Genomic DNA, 19822 nt, shown 5'->3' with positions numbered 1-19822 from the left:
CTACTTATGTTAAGGAAGTATCAGGGCATCTTTAAAGTCACAACTTTGATTTCCTTTAATTAAAAGAACTGATAAAGCACAGAAATATATTTGATCAAAAGGGGTCCCAGCATGAGTAAGTATATCATTCTCTTCTTAGGAAGAATTCAGGATGGTAACAAAAACTTAAAACTCAATTACTGTTCCTTAGTGGGAATGGCTCTAACTGTTCAGAAATAGGATTTTCCAGTTTTCCTTGCTGACCTTCAGTCAGCTCTTCCCTTCTGATACATGAAATATTTACCTAGTCCATGTAGCCCAAGTAATTCTGTCAATGGCAGCCTGATCCATAAGATGTTTTCCTGAAGGCACTTCATAGACATGCCGTTTATAGCAACCAGTGGAGACCTTTCATAATATTAAAATGGAACAATTCCATCATGTGAGAGGCAAAATCCAGAAGTAGTTTATAGTAAACTGGCAAAGTGCTACTTGATTTACATTTCTAACATTATTAAGACTAAAACATGACTACAAAAATCTGTGAGCAAAAAAAATGAAGAAAAGGACTGGTAAGAATAGATTAGTAAAGAATTTATGCAGAAACAGTGAATAGTAGTGAATAAAAGGCAAGAGTTGAGAAGCTCTGGAACTGAGGAGTTTTAAAAGCACTCACTAACAAAATGTAAAGACTTCGAATAGTCTTGGTACTGTACCTGGAGATGTCTGCTATCTGCAGAGAAGTCCATTTGAATGACAAAGCTTGGAATGTCTTTGCAGTAGCTGATTCTATTAAGGGTGGGACCCAATGTTAGGTCATAAAAATCCACTGAATTCTCACTGGAACCCACTGCCAGAAACCGGGAATCTGGACTAAATCTGAACATGTAACAAAAGATTCCATGTAAAAATGCATTAGACCACATGAAATAGTATAAACATTTAAGACCACTGACTTTTCAGTTCTCAAAAATAAGTATTTGAGACAAATAATGTGTGATATGGCCTCAAACAGATTTACCTGATAGTCACAACAGATTGTGTATACTGATATTTGTCTGTGTTACATAAAACAGAAGGTTTAGTTTATATTTTACTTCAACATTAAGTGGTTCCTGAATTTTCATCTCCTAATTTCTTTAAAAAAGCTCAGTTTTTAAAAAGCCACTAACAATTTACATATATTCCTAAATTACATAATTCAGTACAATAGGATCCTTTCATCTGGAAAGATCATATCTTAAGAGCAAGGGACACAGACCAGCTTAACTCATGTAACGTTATTAGATGAAGTGATACTACTTGAAGCTTGGAAGAAGTTATTTTAAAATAATAAAGTACTATTTGCCTATCGATGATGCAAAGCAGTATGGGACAGTTCAGTTTTTTGAAAATACTCCATAAGTCTTGCTGATGTACCTTTGGGAAACTGGAGAGCTGAGGGAAGCCATAATTACTGTTTTATATACTGAAGATCTGAGGAAGGCTTCATTTGTAAAAACGGTTTTACTGGTGAAAACAGTGCAAGCTTTTGACAGACCTGGATTCAATAATCTATCTTGATCACATAGAAGTGCTCAGTAAATGGTAACCACTGTTAATATAAGCTTAAGCACTGAAAAAGGCTCAAGAAAAGTTTTAATTAATTCATAATCTGGGGCATAGATGTTCAATGACTATGGATTAAATGAATGAACTATATAGTCAGTGGAGATGAAGAGAAGTAAAAGACGTTTGGGGTTATAAGTTTAATTTTTCAGGCTTTCTAAGAGATGTTTGGGGTTATAACTTTAATTTTCCAGGCTTTTTTGGGGGGGGGCTGCATTGGGTCTTCGTTGCTGCATGCAGTCTTTCTCTATGTGGTGAGTGGAGGCTACTCTCTGTTGTGGTGCGCGGGCTTCTTATTGCGGTGGCTTCTCTTATTGCAGAGCACACGCTCTAGGCACACGGGCTCGGTAGTTGTGGCTCACGGGCTCTAGAGCACGGCTCAGTAGTTGTGGCGCATGGGCTTAGTTGCTCTGCAGCATGTGGGATCTTCCCCGACCAGGGCTTGAACCTGTGTCCCCTGCACTGGCAGGCGGATTCTTAACCACTGCGCCACCAGGGAAGCCCTTCCAGGCTTTTTTTTTTTTTGCCACGCTGTGCGGCTTGCGGTATCCTAGTTCCCTAACTAGGGATTGAACCCGGGCCATAGCAGTGAAAGCGCCAAGTCCTAACCACTGGACTGCCAGGGAAGTCCCTAATTTTCCAGACTTTTAAGGGCAGATGGAAGATAATTCTTGGCAGGATGAACTTACTGGACATGTCCAGTGTGATACTAATTCATCAAACATTCCCTGAATACTTGCTATTATAAGGCACTGTGGCTGGTGCCCAGTGGACTCATAATTTAGTAAGGAGAAGTAGCTAAGTATACAAACAGCCATATTTCAGCATACAATTTATGATGTGTTGAAATGCTACAGGCCCTAAGGACCTTTTTTCCAAATGCAAGCCGGGTCATTTAAAGAGTATCCTTGACATACCATTCCATTTGTTGACTAACCTGATATCGTGGATTGCACATCGTCTATCTCTCTTCTTTCCCCATATCTTTAGAGAGCTCACAAGTAAAATAATAAATTCTCCATTTTTCATTCCAATAGCCACCATGTCCCCTTCAGGGCTATAACACACAGTACGAGCAGCATGTCCCAAATTCACTTTGTTCAACATCTTCTGCATAAGAACCAAAAGAATCACAGAGAACTACATTAAGCAGAGTACTTACAAAGTAAACCAGTTTCTCCCCCAAGTTCTCAACACAATGCTGAGATAGTTCTTTAAGTGCTAGCAATTTAGAACTTTGCTTCTTAGAAATGGTAACATCTTTTAAAAAAAATTATACCTACTTTATCAGCAATGTCCCAGAGTCTCACTGTCCCATCTTCTGCAGCAGAAAGGAAAAAATCCCTGGAAGGATGTGTCGCCAGTCCCCATATAGGTCCATCCACATGACCGTTAACTAAAATATTACATGCTGCATTTTTCTCTCCAACTTCAATTATTTCAGCATTCCTTGTCCCTACTAGTATCTTGCCCTGAAACACAAGTGGGGCCAATATATTTAATGGAATACCACAGTTGCTCTTCTTAATAATATGAGAACGACCTTCTGGCCTATGTGATACTGTGACTTAGAATAAGAAATATACAGATCTTCCTCAACTTATGATGGGGTTGCATCTGATAAGCCCATCATAAGTTAAAAATGTCGTAAGTTAGAAGTGCATTTGACACACCTAACCTATCAAACATGATAGCCGGGCCTACCTTAAACATGCTCAGGACACGTACTTGAGCCTCTAGTTGAGCAAAATCATCTCACACAGAGCCTATTTTATACTAAAGTGTTGGATACCTCATGCCGTTTATTGAATACTATCCTGAAAGTGAAAAACATAGTGGTCGTCTCAGTACAGACAGCATGGCTGTAAGTGAATTGATTTTTGGCCCTTGCGGCTGACTGGGAGCTGTGGCTTGCTGCGCTGCCCGGCATCACGAGAGGATTGTACCGCACGTCACTAGCTGGGGCAAGATAAAAATTCAGAATTCGAAATATGGTTTCTACTGAATTTGTATCATTTTTGCACCATCTTAAAATCGAAAAACTTTAACTTGGGGATGGCCTATATATTTGGTCTGTCCCCGCTTACTGGCATGAAGCTCCTAAAACCCTTGGGATTTCCTAAGTGATGAACAAAAGAGGGGTATCTTTTGTTATGGACCTCACCAAACGATGGGGGCTGGTTGCCAGGAGACCCAACTATGTGATTAGGGGTTAGGGACTGGCAGTTTCACTCTCTCCTCTCCCCACCTCGGGGATGGGAGAGGGGCTAGAAGTTTAATCAGTTACCAATAGTGAAAGATTTAATCAATTATGACTATGTAAGAAGCCTCCATAAAAACCCAAAAGGTCAGGGTTTGGAGAGCTTTCAAGTTGGTGCACACGTGGAGATGCAGGCTGAGTGGTCATGGAAGCTCCTCTCCCCTCCCCATATACCTTGCCTTGTGCAGTTCTACATCTGGCAGTTCATGAGTTATATCCTTTTACAATAAACTGGTGATCCAGTAAGTAACATGTTTCTCTGAGCTCTGTAAGCCACTCTAGCAAAATAACTGAACCCGAGGAGGGGTCGTACAACCCTCTCTAATTTACAGGCAGTGGGTCAGAAGGACAGGTAACTGACTGGTGTCTGAAGTCCAGGAGGAGTTGTTGGGAACCCCAAGCTACAGCCGGTCAGAAGCATAGGTAAGAACGTGGCATCTGAAGTGGCGGTGAGGGGAGCAGTCTTGTAGGATTGAACCTTCAACCTGTGGAATCCAATCCCTTCTCTGGCAGATACTGTCAGAACTTAGTTGAATTTTTGGACACGCTGCTGGTGTTGGAGAATTGTTTGGTGGTGTGTGGGAAGCACCCCCAAACTCAACATACACACATTGGATTTGGGTCCAAAACCAAAATAACATACTTTCAGAGAATTTTTTGCTTTGACTAATTTAGTAGCAAGCCAGCCATTAGCTCATGCAAAGCTTTCTATGACCAGAGGCGCATCTGCAAGAGCACTGAGCCAGGCTGCATGTGCAAGCCCACGCTAAAGATAATACACCTCGCTTCTCCAGTCATCAAAGTTTTGACTTTGACTATGATATATTAGTTTGAAGATCTCCAAAGAGGTGTAAGTGCATTGGGATACAGGAAGAAAGTATTGGATTTTAGTTAAAAATAACTATAAGTAAAAGTAAGCTTAACTAATATTTAATACACAGGATAATACATGTATGTAATTTATAAATACACTTATTGTGAGTGCATGCACGGTCAAATTTTTTAGAGCAATGTGTTTTTTTTAAACAAATGGAGACAGCTGCTTTAATCAACAAGTCAACTGGCAAATAAATTTAGCTACCAGAGTTGAATTAGCAGATGCAAGAAAATAAGGAGGTTTAGATACAGTGCTTAGGAGAAGAGCTTCCTGTCTTTCTGCAAAGAAAGCAGCAGAGAAGAGGCAGAGGAAAAGCGGCAAGCAAGTCCATCTCTGAGTTATTATTCATCAAGTTGCGAAGGTCAGAGAATCACAGGAATAACTGTTTTCTACTGTCTGCTGCACTGTAATGCCTCAAGAAACATCTTACCTTGCCTCTGCACACAGAACGGACACAATCTGTGACTTGTCCTGTCTCAAGCCTGAAGGCGCGGCATCGCCTCAGTTCCTGATCCCACAGTTTGACTGCTCCTCCTTCTTTTGACCTAAGAAAATAACAACCCAAACCAAAAGAAGCATTTATTATTGGCTATTACAAATAATTTTTATTATAAACAAATACTAAATTATAAGCAGAACAGAAAAAGAGGCTCCAATCTTATATTCTTCTAAACTTTCTATGGTAATTTTTAGATATAGTGTCTCAAACATTCAGTTTAAGCAAATTTTATTTTATGAACACTTATTTTTCTGACATCAGCATAAGTTTACTTAGCACCGCCCCCTGCCCATACATCATATATCCTCTCTCATAATACTTCTTGACTGAGGAAACGTGCAAAATGGATTTTTTTTTGTTTTTTGGCTGTGCATGTGGCTTGTGGGATCTTAGTTCTCCGACCAGGGGTTGAACCTGGGCCACAGAAGTGAAAGTGCCAAGTCCTATCCACTGGACCGCCAGGGAAGTCCCCAAAATGATTCTTAATGTTAAGAGGATAATGGAAATGCAAGGCTAGATAATAGGATTACAGATGCTGTGCTACAGAATATATTTTCAGGGCCAAAAGAGCAGCACATTTCTTTCTAACCACTATTATTAAATATGCTACTGAACAGTTTAGTAGGTTACTAGTGAGTAGGAGTGTGCAAGACTAGATGAGGTGTGGAAACACGAGTGTCAGAGTAATATGCAAAAGATAAATATAGCCCATTTATGTTTTTTTCTCTTATACAGTCTTCCTTTATGTGAAAAGCAAAAGCTGCTGCATATTTGTGGTTCTTTCAGTGCTGTATAGGAATGTACTTACTTCCTGGTCACATATACATTCCATTTTAACATGCATATGAATATGCTAGTAGGAAATCAATGATAAGTATCTGGTTTCCACTGGGAGATTTGAAAACCACTCAGAAAAAGGCCTCTCCTCACACATTTTGAGGTCTTGTCTTAATTTTATCTAACAAGTTTGCCTCAAGCAAAAGCAAACAAGGCAAAGTTTATTTTTAGTATCCTCTCATCCTTTTTTAATGCAGCAGTATGAATTTTATCCCTTAGTATCCAGTTTGAACCAAAAAGAAAGCAGGCAGTCGAGATGCATCCTGAGTCCAATGGCAAAGATTCCCCCATAGATCACCACCTGCTACTCAGCCAGTATTTATACAGGCAGAGAGGCATTAAGAAAATCAATTCCTAACCTGCAAGATAGCTACCTATCCATACCTCAGAAAAATGATCACCCAGCTGGAGTTTAGACTTACCTACAATGTGAAAAACATTGGGAGGGATTTAAGACCAGAAATAAAAATCAACAAGCTGGTGCATAAAAGGCAGTAAAGGAGAAGCATATGAGGAGGAAGGTCAGAGGATAATCCATGTGGCCTAGACATAACTAACTGCAAACCAGAGGCATCACAACGCATGAATATTCAGTAAGGCTGTGAAAAGAAAGAGGACTCACGGCCTCTCCTTGCCACCAGTGACAATAAGTCCGTCTCGAAGGGTGGTGTACATGGCAAACACAGGCCCATTGTGAGCTTTGGCCACGATTCTGCACAATATGTGGTCTTTCCACACACAGACATCTCCACTGATGGTACCTGTAAACGTCAAGTTATTCTGAAAAGGAGTGGGGAAGGGGGAGATAAACTCATGAAAAGTTCAAATAGAGTTCAAACAGCAATTCTCTATGTAAGTGTGAGCCTATGTCACTTTTTTTTTTTTTGGTAGTGAAGTGTTTATTAGGAGGAAAAAGGGTACATGTGGAGAGACACATGGGTGGACTCAGAGAGAGAGTCATGCTATGTCACCTTTTTGATACAAAGAGCATGGGTGGCGGGAAAACAGTAGAGTCAAGAGTCAGAAAACCTGAAATCAAGGCTTAGCTTTGTTAGGGCCATTTCCTTTTCCAGGTCTTTTGTTTATTAGCTGGAATAACTTTGGTCAAGACTTTTAACCTCTATGAGTATCAACTTTTTCAGTGTAAAATGAGGGATCTCTAAATCCCTAAAGTCTCTAAGGTCCCTTCCAATTCAAATATGCTGTAATTCTAGTTTATATCACCTCTTTGGATTGCTTCCCTCTAGCTGCCCAAGAAATAACTTAAAAGTCATTAGTAACTGAGAGTAAAAAAAACAGAATAGGAATAGGGAGTGAAAATAACTTTTATTAGGTTTGATAAGGTATTTTGTCATGGAAAGTAAAACTATTATCTGTAGCAAAGTTGTAGTTTTTCAGAAATTGTATATGAAAATATTTGCCATGATTTCTTAAAATCAAAACAGCAAAAGTTACTGCCTTTCTGCAATGAATCCAAACTAACATAAACGTGTTAAGGCACCGAAAGCTTAAGAATGACTGAGGTGCCTGAGAACTGCAGTCCTGATGCAGTTCATTTATGCAAAAGCTGGAGAAAGCAAATCCTGCGTTATGTGCTAGTTTCGTCTCATTTTAGCTTCACTTTTAGAGCAACTTGTATAAGATCCTTCACCAAAAACAATATGGAAAGAACCAATAAGAAAATAAGATTTTGGATTGTATCAAAAACAGATTTTCTTGAATCTTTCTGAGAATACTAGTTTGTAGGCTTAATTTCCCTACAATTTAATATTACTTCAAATTCCTCAGCATTTATACTTAATCTCTGTATCTTTTATTTGGAAAACAATGATTACATTGGGTTGGCCAAAAAGTGCCTTTGGCTTTTAAGTAAAAATAAAAGACACATTTTTCATTTTCACCAAGAACTTTACTGAACAACATATTCACCTTTTTGTTCCACCACCTTCTGCCATTTTTCAGGCAACTTCATAATTTCATCTTCCCAAAATTTTTTATCTTTTTGAGCAAAGAACTGTTCCAGGTGCCTTTTACAGTCTTCCAGTGAATTGAAATTTTTCCATTAAGAGAATTTTGCAAATACCTAAATAAATGGAAATCCGAAGGTGCAATGTCTGGTGAATACGGCAGATCAATCAGAACTTCCCAGCCACGCTGTAACAGTTTTTGCCTGGTCATCAAAGAAACATGTGGTCTTGTGTTATCCTGATGGAAGATTATGTGTTTTCTATTGACTAAGTCTGGATGCTTTTCGTCGAGTGCTGCTTTCAGTTGGTCTAATGGGGAGCAGTACTTGTTGGAATTAATCATCTGGTTTTCCGGAAGGAGCTCATAATAGATGACTCCCAATCCCACCATATATACAACATCACCTTCTTTGGATGAAGACCGGCCTTTGGTGTAGTTGGTGGTGGTTCATTTCGCTTGCCCCACGATCTCTTCCATTCCACATTATTGTACAATATCCACTTTTCATAGCCCATCACAATTTATTTAAAAAATGGAACACTGTCATTATGTTTAAGTAGAGAATCGCATGCAGAAGTACGGTCAAGGTTTTTTTTCACTTAACTTATGTGGAAGCCAAATATCAAAGCGATTCAAGCTGGTGCAAATGATTTTCAACACTTGATTTGGATATTTTGAGTATGTTGGCTATCTTCCTCGTGGTATAACGTTGATTGTTCTCAGTTAATGTCTTGATTTGATCGCTATCAACTTCAACTGGTCTACCCGACCGTGGAGCACTGTCCAGCGAGAAATCTCCAGCACAAAACTTCACAAACCACTTTTGACACGTTCGATCAGTCACAGCACCTTCTCCATACACTGCACAAATCTTTTTTTTGCATTTCAGTTGCGTTTTTACCTTTCTTGAAATAATAAAGCATAATAGGCCAAAAATGTGGCTTTTTTTCTTCCATCTTCAATATTAAAATGGCTACACAAAAATTCACCAATTTTGATAAGTCTTTTTTTAAATGCACATTGATGTGACAGCTGTCACATACAATCTAACAAAATTGTTTCTAATGACGTTAAAGACATCTAAGTGCTAATAGAGCCATCTTACAGAAAAAACTGAACGAACCTTTTGGCCAACTCAATACTTGTCACATAGGAGCATCTTTAATTCACGCCTTATCTGCGATTGGAATGTAAAACTAACATTTTACTTCACCTGCTCTTTGCATAGCCCCCTAGCATAGAGGATGCTCAAAAAGGCTTAAACTGAACATCAACCCATTTTGTTATATAACAAAACATTCGCACTGATTGCACTGTTGCTTCAAACATAAAAAGTCAATTATGACTAATATTCTTTTTTTTATGAAAATATTGAGAAGGTTTTTATTTAGGCAAAAGAAAAATGAACAGGCAATAGTATCACTCTTTTACTTATAATTTCTAAAGGCTCCTCACATATGACTAACAGTCTAATCTTCAAGTTTATTTTCTATTGGGAATGGGCAATTGACTAAATAAGGAATTTTATACACAAAGATTAGTTAACGTAGATGGGGCATATTAAATGTATGCAAACACTTGAATGCATAAGCTTTTCTTCTGGAAAGAATTACTGGTCTTGTATTAAGAATCTCCACAATATTTAACTGAAGTTTGACATGGCAAAACCAGCACTTTCAATGGTCTCAAAAAATATAAGTGTTCTTTAAGAATCTAGAATTATAATTTTCTTCCTTCGGGTATTACATACCCACATAAACACTTTAGTAAGAAAACCGACTTAGTTTTTTGATGCACCAAAGGATTTAAAAAGCCTGGCCAGGGCAAGGTAATAAAGGAAAGAGATGTGTCTTGTAAACCACAAGCCCAGGTGGAATGGGGGAGGGGAGGGGAGGGGAGGAAATGGCTCTTGAACACTCTTTCTAGTAAACTAGACCAGGAACTGAGCTCGCCTTCTTCCCTTTAATGAGAGACACTGGCCAAGAGCACTTCCAGCTACATAATAAGCAGTGAGTTAAGATGATAGGAAGCAAAGGAAATCCTAAACCAAGTACCACCTTAAATACTAGAAAAATCACGTTTCATGATTTATCTTTCTCCTATTCTGACAAGTTATTATAGGACCTAGGAGATTCAGGGTGACACTTATAAAATTAATGAAGGCTTTTGAGAATGGCAGTGGCCCAAGGACTCAGATGTTTTATAATCCTTCTCCCTCGTTAACTCTCTTTCCCAGTCCCTGATTTCTGAAAGTATCAGAATTTGAAAGCTGAAATATATGCATGACCAGGACATATGTAAGGATTAGGGGACTAGAGTGCCATATAAACAACATTCATGTGGTTCATCTATCTAAGGCAAGAAAATTCAAACTCGTCCAATTTGGGTAATTCACAGTTACACTACCACATGCATTTTAAGAGACATACTGCACCAAATGCAACAGCAAGCATGGTCTGCATCCGGGCATCTTGCAGTGTGCTCAGTAGCCCTTTTTTGCTAAGAAGAGCTCTTCCTGCCAATGTCCAGAACTTAACATGCTTTACTCCCACAGAGACAAACTGGGAATCTGAATCTGGTCGGAATTCTGCCACAAAAATACGTTGGTTGTGACCAGCTCTGCTGGCAATTTTGGCACCTGATAAAAAAGATACAACAAAATTTTCTAGGTTAGTATAAGAACTAAGCTAATTTTTACAGGATCAAACAGTTATTGAAAATATATAGTTCAAAAATAAATGCTTATAAAAAGAGAGAGCAGGGAATTCCCTGGCGGTCCAGTGGTTAGACTCAGCGCTTTCACTGCTGAGGGCCCCCTGATCGGGGAACTAAGATTCCACAACTTGCGCCGGCACGGCCCCCCAAAAAAGGGAGAGGGCATGTCCCTTGCACTGCTACCTAGCAATCACATGACATACAATTAATAGTGTAGAGGGTCCTTTTTACATATTTTTGCAAGTGATGTGTGATTTATGGAAAGCTTTATTATAATTTAAGGGGCATTTTAGAAACCATATCTTATTTTTTTCTGTGTAGCTCTATGAATTTCACTTTTTTATAATGGCTATGTAACTGAAAAGTTTTGTCCGAAATGTGTTAAAGTAATATTACCCTATTGCCCTTCCATTATCACTTAACAATATAATTCATCGCATTCTCGAGTAAGATCCTCTATAACCAAATAATAATTAGCAAGACACTTACATGCATAGTTTCTTACTGAAAGAACAGTGAATCATTTATAATATTAATAACTTTCATTAGTTTATACTTTGTGTACAGTTTCACTGGGTTTTGAAAGTAGAACATACCTACAACTGTGTATGGGTATTGAGTAAGGCTTAATAGTGAATAATGGTTTCAATCACCAAGTTAACACAAATATGAAATAGAAAATTCCTATCACCCCATTTTTATTTTTTAAAATTACAAAGAAAAAAATTCCTACCTTCCTGCCATCTCCAAATGGTAATTGTATGTTCTGGGTCTAGCCCCACAGATAGCAAGAGTTTTCCAGTAGCACTGAAACTAACTGAACACACTCCCTTTGAATGGTAGCATCTTAGTATAGATAAAGTCTGCTTGTTCACTGCATCCCAGATGTGGATAGAAGGAGCTGTAGCTAAACAAAGATAAAATCCCAAAGTTGTAATACACCTATTACAAACGTTTCCATTTCTAAGGCTGATGCATACTCATCTCTGAAACACAAGAAAAATATGTACCAAAGAAAGACTGTACTTAATAAAAAATAGCTCAAAACTAAGACTGAATTAAAAAGAAAGAAAGAAAAGGGAAGAGAAAGGAAAGGGAGAAAAATACAGACTACTTCCTCAGGCTATCGTCCAAATTGCACTTTTGAGAAAATAGCATTTAGACAAGCAAATTAGGTAATCACAACTTTAAACAACTTTTCAAAAAATAATGTATGTTTTAGATACACGTTAAATCTTTATATAATTATGTGGAGAAATATAAAAACATTATACACTTATGAAATACCAGGATATATTTATTACCTATTTATATGAAGGAGAGATAGAAAGTGAATACAAATTGAGAAAGGCAGTAGGTAGGAAACCATGTGAATAGATCACAAAGGAAATCTTCAACTGCATAGGCATATATCTGGTAAAAAACTAAGTTCATATCACTTTATAAGACAGTAGTTTTGTTTTTTTTAAACAGGATTTCATGGAAGAAATTAAACTGCTAATCTTTTTAAAAAATTATATTTGTTGTTTTTTTTCTTTTTTAGATTTTTAAATTTATCTTGTCCAGCCTTTTTCTACTGCTTAAAATGTCTTCCCAGTTCTCTGTATTTCCTAGGTTAAAAAACCATAGCTTTGGACTGTCCTTTTTTCAAGAATTGCACCCTATAAAAAGGAATAGGTAAGTCAATTCAGCAGCTAATTCAGTCTCAGAACATAAGTACTTTTAGTAAAATAATCAAAATATGGAAGAGCATTTGCTTCAAATTATAAATGTGATTATAAATTTAATCTCTCCAGTGATGGACTCTGCACTTAGCACGAATCCGCACTCCTCTCCATGATCGGCAAAGCCCTACGTGACTGATTCCTGCCCCTCTCTAGGTTCATCTCAGAGGCCTTACTGCAGTCACACGGACCTTCCTGTTTCTTGGTTCAGCTTTAGGGCCTCCCCAGGAGGGAGTTAACAGATGCAGGACTGAGGTTACTATCACTAGAATGGCCTGCTTGCTAGTGTGTGAGAACTTGACTTTTGAAATGTTCCCTATGTTGATAAGGTTATTTTGTCCACGGGGGGCACTGAATACATGCTTTCTTCTGGGACTATGGTATTTTAGTAGTTGTGGCTTTGTGTCTATGTGACCAGCCCCCAGTAAAAACCTTGGTCTCGGAGTCCTCAGTGGGTTTCCCTGGGCAGAAACACTGCACCTGCATTGATATATCTGGCTGCTGGTAGAAGAAGCAGGTTCTGTGTGACCCCTGGAAGAGTGTGTTTTGTTTTTTTGTTTTTTTGCGGTCCGCGGGCCTCTCACTGTTGTGGCCTCTCCCGTTGCGGAGCACAGCCTCCGGACTCGCAGGCTCAGCGGCCATGGCTCACAGGCCCAGCCGCTCTGTGGCATGTGGGATCTTCCCAGACCGGGGCACGAACCCGTGTCCCCTGCATCAGCAGGCGGACTCTCAACCACTGTGCCACCAGGGAAGCCCTGGAGGAGTGTTTTGGAAGAGACATAGAAAGCCTGTGCCTCTATCCTCTAGGCTCCACCTGATGTGTCTTTTTCCCCTGCTGATCATTGTAATAAGCTACTGCACCGTAACTATCTCTGGGTCCTGTGATTCCTTCTAGTGAATCACTGAATGTGTGGGTGGTTGTAGGATTCCCAAACCAGGCCTCAGCCTAGAGCCCCCAGGTCACCCTTCAGGTATCACTGTTTTGTATCATTCTTGGCCTAGCTAAATGTTACCACCTCTGAAAAAACACTGTTTTGTGGCCCTCGCCCTATTTGTTGTTTTTATCACATTTATCACCATCTTAGATCATGTTATTTAGGAAAAAAAGTACTTATTTATTGCCTGTCTCCCTCTAAAGCAGAAGTCAGCAAACTTTCACTGTAAAGGGTCAGATAAGAGACAAAATTGAAGGTATTATGCAGGTACTTGTGTAATAAAACAAATTTTCACAAAATTTTTATTGGTGAAATTCACTGAGTGAAATTTTTTATAATATAGATCTACTAATGAGAATGAAATTTTTTGGGGGGGATAATTCACTTAAGTAGGGTTCAAAATCAGAGTTCTTTATTTTTTTAAAAAAATTACAAATGTTCATCTGATAATGATCTATAATAATTTTCAACTTTGAAAATGTCTCACACAGATAGGTACTGTCAAATATGAATATCATCCAAAAGCATATGATTTTTTTTTTTTCTTTTGCGGTACGCAGGGCTCTCACTGTTGTGGCCTCTCCCATTGCGGAGCACAGGCTCTGGACGCGCAGGCTCAGCGGCCATGGCTCATGGGCCCAGCCGCTCCGCGGCATGTGCGATCTTCTCGGACCGGGGCACGAACCCGTGTCCCCTGCATCGGCAGGCGGACTCTCAACCACTGCGCCACCAGGGAAGCCCCAAAAGCATATGATTTTAATTGAGCATATTAATCACTTGGAAGGCATTCAGAAAATTCTATTAGAGTCTTATCTTGATATTTGCATTTTAGCATGTATTACATTGCAGAATAATAACTTTAAATTGAAGGTTAGGTGGAAGTTCCTCAATTGTACAGTTAAACAGATTTTTTAAATATGGAAATTTTCTCTACGCTTGTATCAAGATCTAAAAAATGCTGCTGGAACTGTAACTTGAGCCCAGAAAATACATTTGCTGCAAATTTGTGTGGGAATGGGAATCTCAGTTCTCATCTTAATTTTTGACAGTATGAGAAGCATATAGTGAAGTTTGGTGTTACTTGTGAGTCAAAGATTAGTTGCCATCAAATGACTTTCCTGCAGTATAAGTTTCACATATATGCACTGTAACTGAAATTTCAGGTTGTAATTGTAATTTCCCTGTTATTTCAGGTTGAATCATTAAGAAACATTATCAAGTATGCAGCAAAAACTAATTTCCAAAGCCACTGAGTTTTCCATAACAGAGACTGAGGGCAGTTCTTCTCACTCAGAAAAATTTCAGTCCTGGCTCTGAGCTACAGAAATTGCCAAAAAAACAAAAAAAACCAAAATGTTACCACTGCTAAACCACTGAACTGCTGTGGGGATAAGGCAAGTCAGGACTTTCACCTTCTATTTCTAACATAAATTAACAGAACTGATGATGGTTAAGTCTATGAGAGCAAACAAAATTAACTGTTGACTCTAAATAACAAAATATTGAAGTTCAATTACACATGATAGATTGAAATATTTTCCACAAACCACCTGCTGACAAAGAACACAATGAATAGTCATAAATGCCTTAAATGATTATAGAGGCAAACTTCAGTCACTTAAAAGTCTGCACCGATTCCTCAAATAAACAACTGGCAACATTTGTCAACCCATCAAGAGCCAAGGGAAACCATTAAAAATCATCTGCCTTTTTCTGGCTTTGTTTTTAGAGACTACTGATGTTGTTCCCAATGTCCTCAGTTCTTTTAGCAATGGTTTTTGCCAAAAAGCTAAGAGTCTTAAGTTTATTTTCTCTGGACACTTGTTTGTTGTAATCAAACATGATTTAATTAACTCACAGTAATAAACAGCTTTTCTTGATTAGCTAACAAATGAGTCATTCAGAACCTTACTTAGGTTGTAGCCACATTTTATTTTATTTTTTGAAGAAATTCTGTTGTGATGAGATATTGTCTTAAAGTTTCTAATTTTTTCTGATTTTTGCTTTCCTGTGAACTGGGAATACTGTGATAAAGTTTAGTGTGAAAATGTTGACATATATTGTATTCTTTCAGCACAGCTATAGTATCATTGCATAATAAACACAATGTTTTACCAACTAATTTCATAACAACATAATCCACACTTCACTGTGCCTTTTGAGTTTGACATTTGAAGTCTATTTTCCTTTCCTCTCTTGTTTTGACATGATAGATATACCCTGCTTAAAAACCAAAAAAATGGCAGCAATGTGGATGGACCTAGAGAGTAGCATATTTAGTGAAGTCAGATAGAGAAAGACAAATACGGTATGACATGACCTATATGTAGAATCTAAAAAACAATACAAACAAATGTATATGTAAAACAGAAACAGACTCACAGACATAGAAAACAAACCAGTGGTTACCTAAGGAGACAGGAAAGAGGGGAGGGGCAAATTAGGGATATGAGATTAAGAGATGCAAACTGCTTTGTATAAAATAGGTAAGGATATATTGTATAGCACAGGGTAATTATAGCCATTATCTTGTAATAACTTTTAGTGGAGTATAAGCTGTAAAAAAATGAATCACAATGTTGTACACCTGAAACTAATATGTACATCAACTATACTTCAATAACAAAAAAATGTTGTGGAATAGCAATACACGTAGCACTCAAAACCTGTCAAGTTTTAAAAGAGAATCACTGCAATTTGCAGTGTGCTAAGCAGCAGTGGAAAGCAATGAGAGTGTTGTAAACAGTCTCTGTTGCAACTATTCAACACTGCCATTAAAGCACAAAAGCTGCCATAGACGATATGTAACTGAATGAGCATGGCTGTGTCCAATAAAACTTTATGGATACTGAAATCTGAATTTCATATACTTTTCATGTTTTGTGAAATTTTATTCTTCTCGTGTTATTTTCCAACTACTTAAATTAATAAAAACTATACTCAATCATGGGCTGTACAAAAACACGTGCTGGATCAGATTTGGGCCAAGGGCTGTAGTTTGCTAACCCCTGCTCTTGAGTGTAGACCAAGAGAGTAAGGACCTTGCCTGTTGTGTTGAATAAATTTGTAGTTAAATAGTCAAATCACAAAATCATGCTTTACCCTGGAGGAGGGGAGGGAAATGGATACAAATCACATAAATTGGTATAAATCAAATAAATGTTTTCTTATCAAACTGCTAATTCTTACTATATTATGTAAACTGAAATACAGTTGCAAAAGCCTAGTTATTATAATATCTAAAAACAACAGGCATGCATTGTTCATCTAACAGCTTTTTAACTTCACAAAGCCACGGTCAAAATCAATAATAGGGCTTCCCTGGTGGCACAGTGGTTGAGAGTCCGCCTGCCGATGCAGGGGACACGGGTTCGTGCCCCAGTCTGGGAGGATCCCGCATGCCGCGGAGCGGCTGGGCCCGTGAGCCATGGCCACTGAGCCTGCGCGTCCGGAGCCTGTGCTCCGCAACGGGAGAGGCCACAACAGTGAGAGGCCACAACAGTGAGAGGCCACAACAGTGAGAGGCCCGCGTACCGCAAAAAAAAAAAGAAAAAAAATCAATAATAAAAAGTTATTTTCAAATCTTTAAATGCTCTGTTGATCTAGTATGTGCAATAATTAAGATGGTTACATAAAAATAATAAATTTTTAAAAATTTTATTTCTAGGCAATACAATTTATTGATTCATATTTAAGATCAAGTTTTAGCCCCACCTTTATTCTTACCAGCTATGTGATATTGGCAAGTTAATATCTACTATGAAGAATTCTTGTGATGACTTACAATAATGCTGGGCACACTAAGAAGGTCAAAATATATTACCTTTTCTTAAAAAAAAACATTATTGCAGATAGGGCTCAGCATCATGACATTAAAATGCTGTATTCTTAATTTAAAAGAAATCCAAAATAGGTTCAAGTATCTTATTACTCTATAAAAATTTGGGGTATCATTACTTAACAATACGACTAAAATAGAAAATGATTAATTTCCTTACCTGACATGTCTGCTGAATCACCTATAATGGAAATATAGCAGAATAATAATTATCCATAAATACTATAAGCAAAATTTGTAAAAACTCACTTATCATAAAATGATGATTTTAAGTAATTTAAATAATTGTTATATAAAAATTAATTTTATTATGCAAAATTGAGTACACTGTAAGTAAAGCCACTAATTTCAATTATATATGCATATTAACATTCTATGCATATGACCTTTCAATCTTTGGATCAATATTTTCTTTATATATAGTGAGTCACATGAAATTTTAAATATAACAACTTAAAATAATATTGATATGGTTTAAAATTGATATGACTTTATTTTGGTTTAAAAAATGCCCTGTTAACAGATCCTTTGGGCTTTAATGGATCTCTACATGCAGGGAAGAATTAGATCTAAACCTTCTGAGAGAAATGATGGCAAAAGTTAGCATGTAGCTCAAGAAAAAAAAAATGCTCTTAATTCAGGCCACAAATTAACCCCTTTCTTATTTTTTTTAATTAAACATTTTCTGTATGAGTAAAAGATTACCAAAAAAGAAAACACGAAACTCATTATATTTGCAGTGGAAATATTTATTAACCACAATTTTAGAAGCAATAGTCTATTGCAAGAAAGAAAGCAGAAAAATTTAGCAATCTTTTCAAAATAGATGATTGTTCTGTGCTTTGGTAGAGCTATATATCCCTATGAAATAATTATTTCAATGCCATATGTAGACCTATCGTATCCTGACCTGGAATACGAGAGAAAAGGTAATGAAGTACTTGACTCTGCTGAACAGACCAGTCAGGATATAGCACTTTTAGTTTTGAACATGCTCTGATAACAACCAAATGATGAGAGGACTTGAAACTATGTCACATGAAGAATGGTTTAAAGACTGAGGGTGTTTGGTTTTGGCGATCAGGCTTATCCCAGAATATCTGCAGGGCCTGGGACAATTAAGAGTACAGATAAAGATCTAAACATCACAGGTCTAAATATTCTGGGTGCCCCAAAATGAGGACCAGTGAATTGCAATGAAAGAGAAATAAATTTTGGTTCTATATGAAGAAGCACTTTATAACAGAGCTTCCTGGGCTTCCCTCGTGGTGCAGTGGTTAAGAATCTGCCTGCCAATGCAGGGGACACGGGTTCGAACCGTGGTCTGGGAATATCCCACATGCCATGGAAAAACTAAGCCCATGTGCCACAACTACTGAGCCTGCACTCTAGAGCCCACAAGCCACAACTACTGAGTCCATGTGCCACAATTACTGAAGCACGCGTGCTTAGAACCCACACACTGCAACGAAGAGCAGCCCCTGCTCGCCACTCGAGAAAATGGCGCAACTTGAGAAAGCCTGCATGCAGCAACAAAGACCCAACACAGCCAAAAATAAATAAATAAAATAAATAAGTTTATTAAAAAAAACAAACAAACAGAGCTTCCTAAGGAGAGGTTAGGTTACTCTGTTAGGCATCAAGTGATAATGGGGTTCAAGCACGTGTAGGAGGATCCTTAATCAAATATGTAAAAAAGGAAATTCAAACATCTAATGATGGACAGCTAATGATGGATAAAATGATATATTTAGCTCTGACATTCCAAGAAAAAAGAAAAGTTTGAATGTAACTGGCTAAAATACCACAAAAGCAAATATTTCACTTCCTCTATGATTTACATGACTTTTTAACAAAGAGAACCATATGCATTTTAGAAAGTGTTTTCGTGCTTTGTGGGTTTTAAACAAGCCTGGCATGCAAAGTACCTACTGATTCAATTTTCTTTAGGTTCAGAAGAGAAAAAGTCTCTTACTCTTTGATCTTCTCTTAAGTCTGTCTTACACTTAATTAGACATCAGTAAAGAATTTTATGTCTTGTGGAATGGTACAAGTAGGGCAAGGCACAGAACTACATACATGATCTAAAATCCATCTCTGTACTGGCTGAACTTTGACTTGGAAGGAGAAAGAGGGGGAGATAATTAGCCATTCCACATTCTCTATAGTGTTGCCTTTCAACAAAAGAGAAAGAATACAAATATCAAATCATGCATTTGAAACTAACATAATATTTTATGTCAATTATATCTCAATTGTAAAAAAGGAAAGAAGTAGAGGTCAAATTTTATGAAAGATTAATTTGTGACATTTCTTAATCAAAAGAGAAAACTATAGCCCTAATATGGTAAACAAAGTTGCTTTTTTTTTTCTTTTTTTTTTTTTTTGCGGTACGCAGGCCTCTCACTGTTGTGGCCACTCCCGTTGCGGAGCACAGGCTTCGGACTCGCAGGCTCAGCGGCCATGGCTCAAGGGCCCAGCCGCTCTGCGGCATGTGGGATCTTCCCGGACCAGGGCACGAACCCGCGTCCCCTGCATCGGCAGGCGGACTCCCAACCACTGCGCCACCAGGGAAGCCCCCA

The 19822-nt window shown here is 38.0% G+C and overlaps 1 protein-coding gene across 2 annotated transcripts in view; it reads right to left on the bottom strand.

The window, feature by feature from the left end:
• EML5 (EMAP like 5) overlaps nucleotides 1-19822 on the bottom strand; it is a gene marked incomplete at its 5' end in the record, with an annotated part of 161250 nt that overhangs the window by 1564 nt on the left and 139864 nt on the right. For both annotated transcript variants that reach the window (XM_082853619.1, XM_082853620.1), the window contains 9 exons: nucleotides 284-387; nucleotides 696-858; nucleotides 2525-2697; nucleotides 2871-3059; nucleotides 5155-5269; nucleotides 6683-6840; nucleotides 10458-10666; nucleotides 11477-11650; nucleotides 17401-17421. In XM_082853619.1, the coding sequence (XP_082709745.1) occupies nucleotides 284-387; nucleotides 696-858; nucleotides 2525-2697; nucleotides 2871-3059; nucleotides 5155-5269; nucleotides 6683-6840; nucleotides 10458-10666; nucleotides 11477-11650; nucleotides 17401-17421 (1306 nt within the window). The remainder of the gene's footprint in view (nucleotides 1-283; nucleotides 388-695; nucleotides 859-2524; nucleotides 2698-2870; nucleotides 3060-5154; nucleotides 5270-6682; nucleotides 6841-10457; nucleotides 10667-11476; nucleotides 11651-17400; nucleotides 17422-19822) is intronic.

The sequence above is a fragment of the Leucopleurus acutus genome (assembly GCF_964270905.1).
Source record: "Leucopleurus acutus genome assembly, chromosome: 1".
In the NCBI taxonomy this organism is placed as follows: Eukaryota; Metazoa; Chordata; class Mammalia; order Artiodactyla; family Delphinidae; genus Leucopleurus; species Leucopleurus acutus.
The sequence above is the reverse complement of the archived record's forward strand: the minus strand, read 5'-3'. Positions and strand labels throughout refer to the sequence as shown.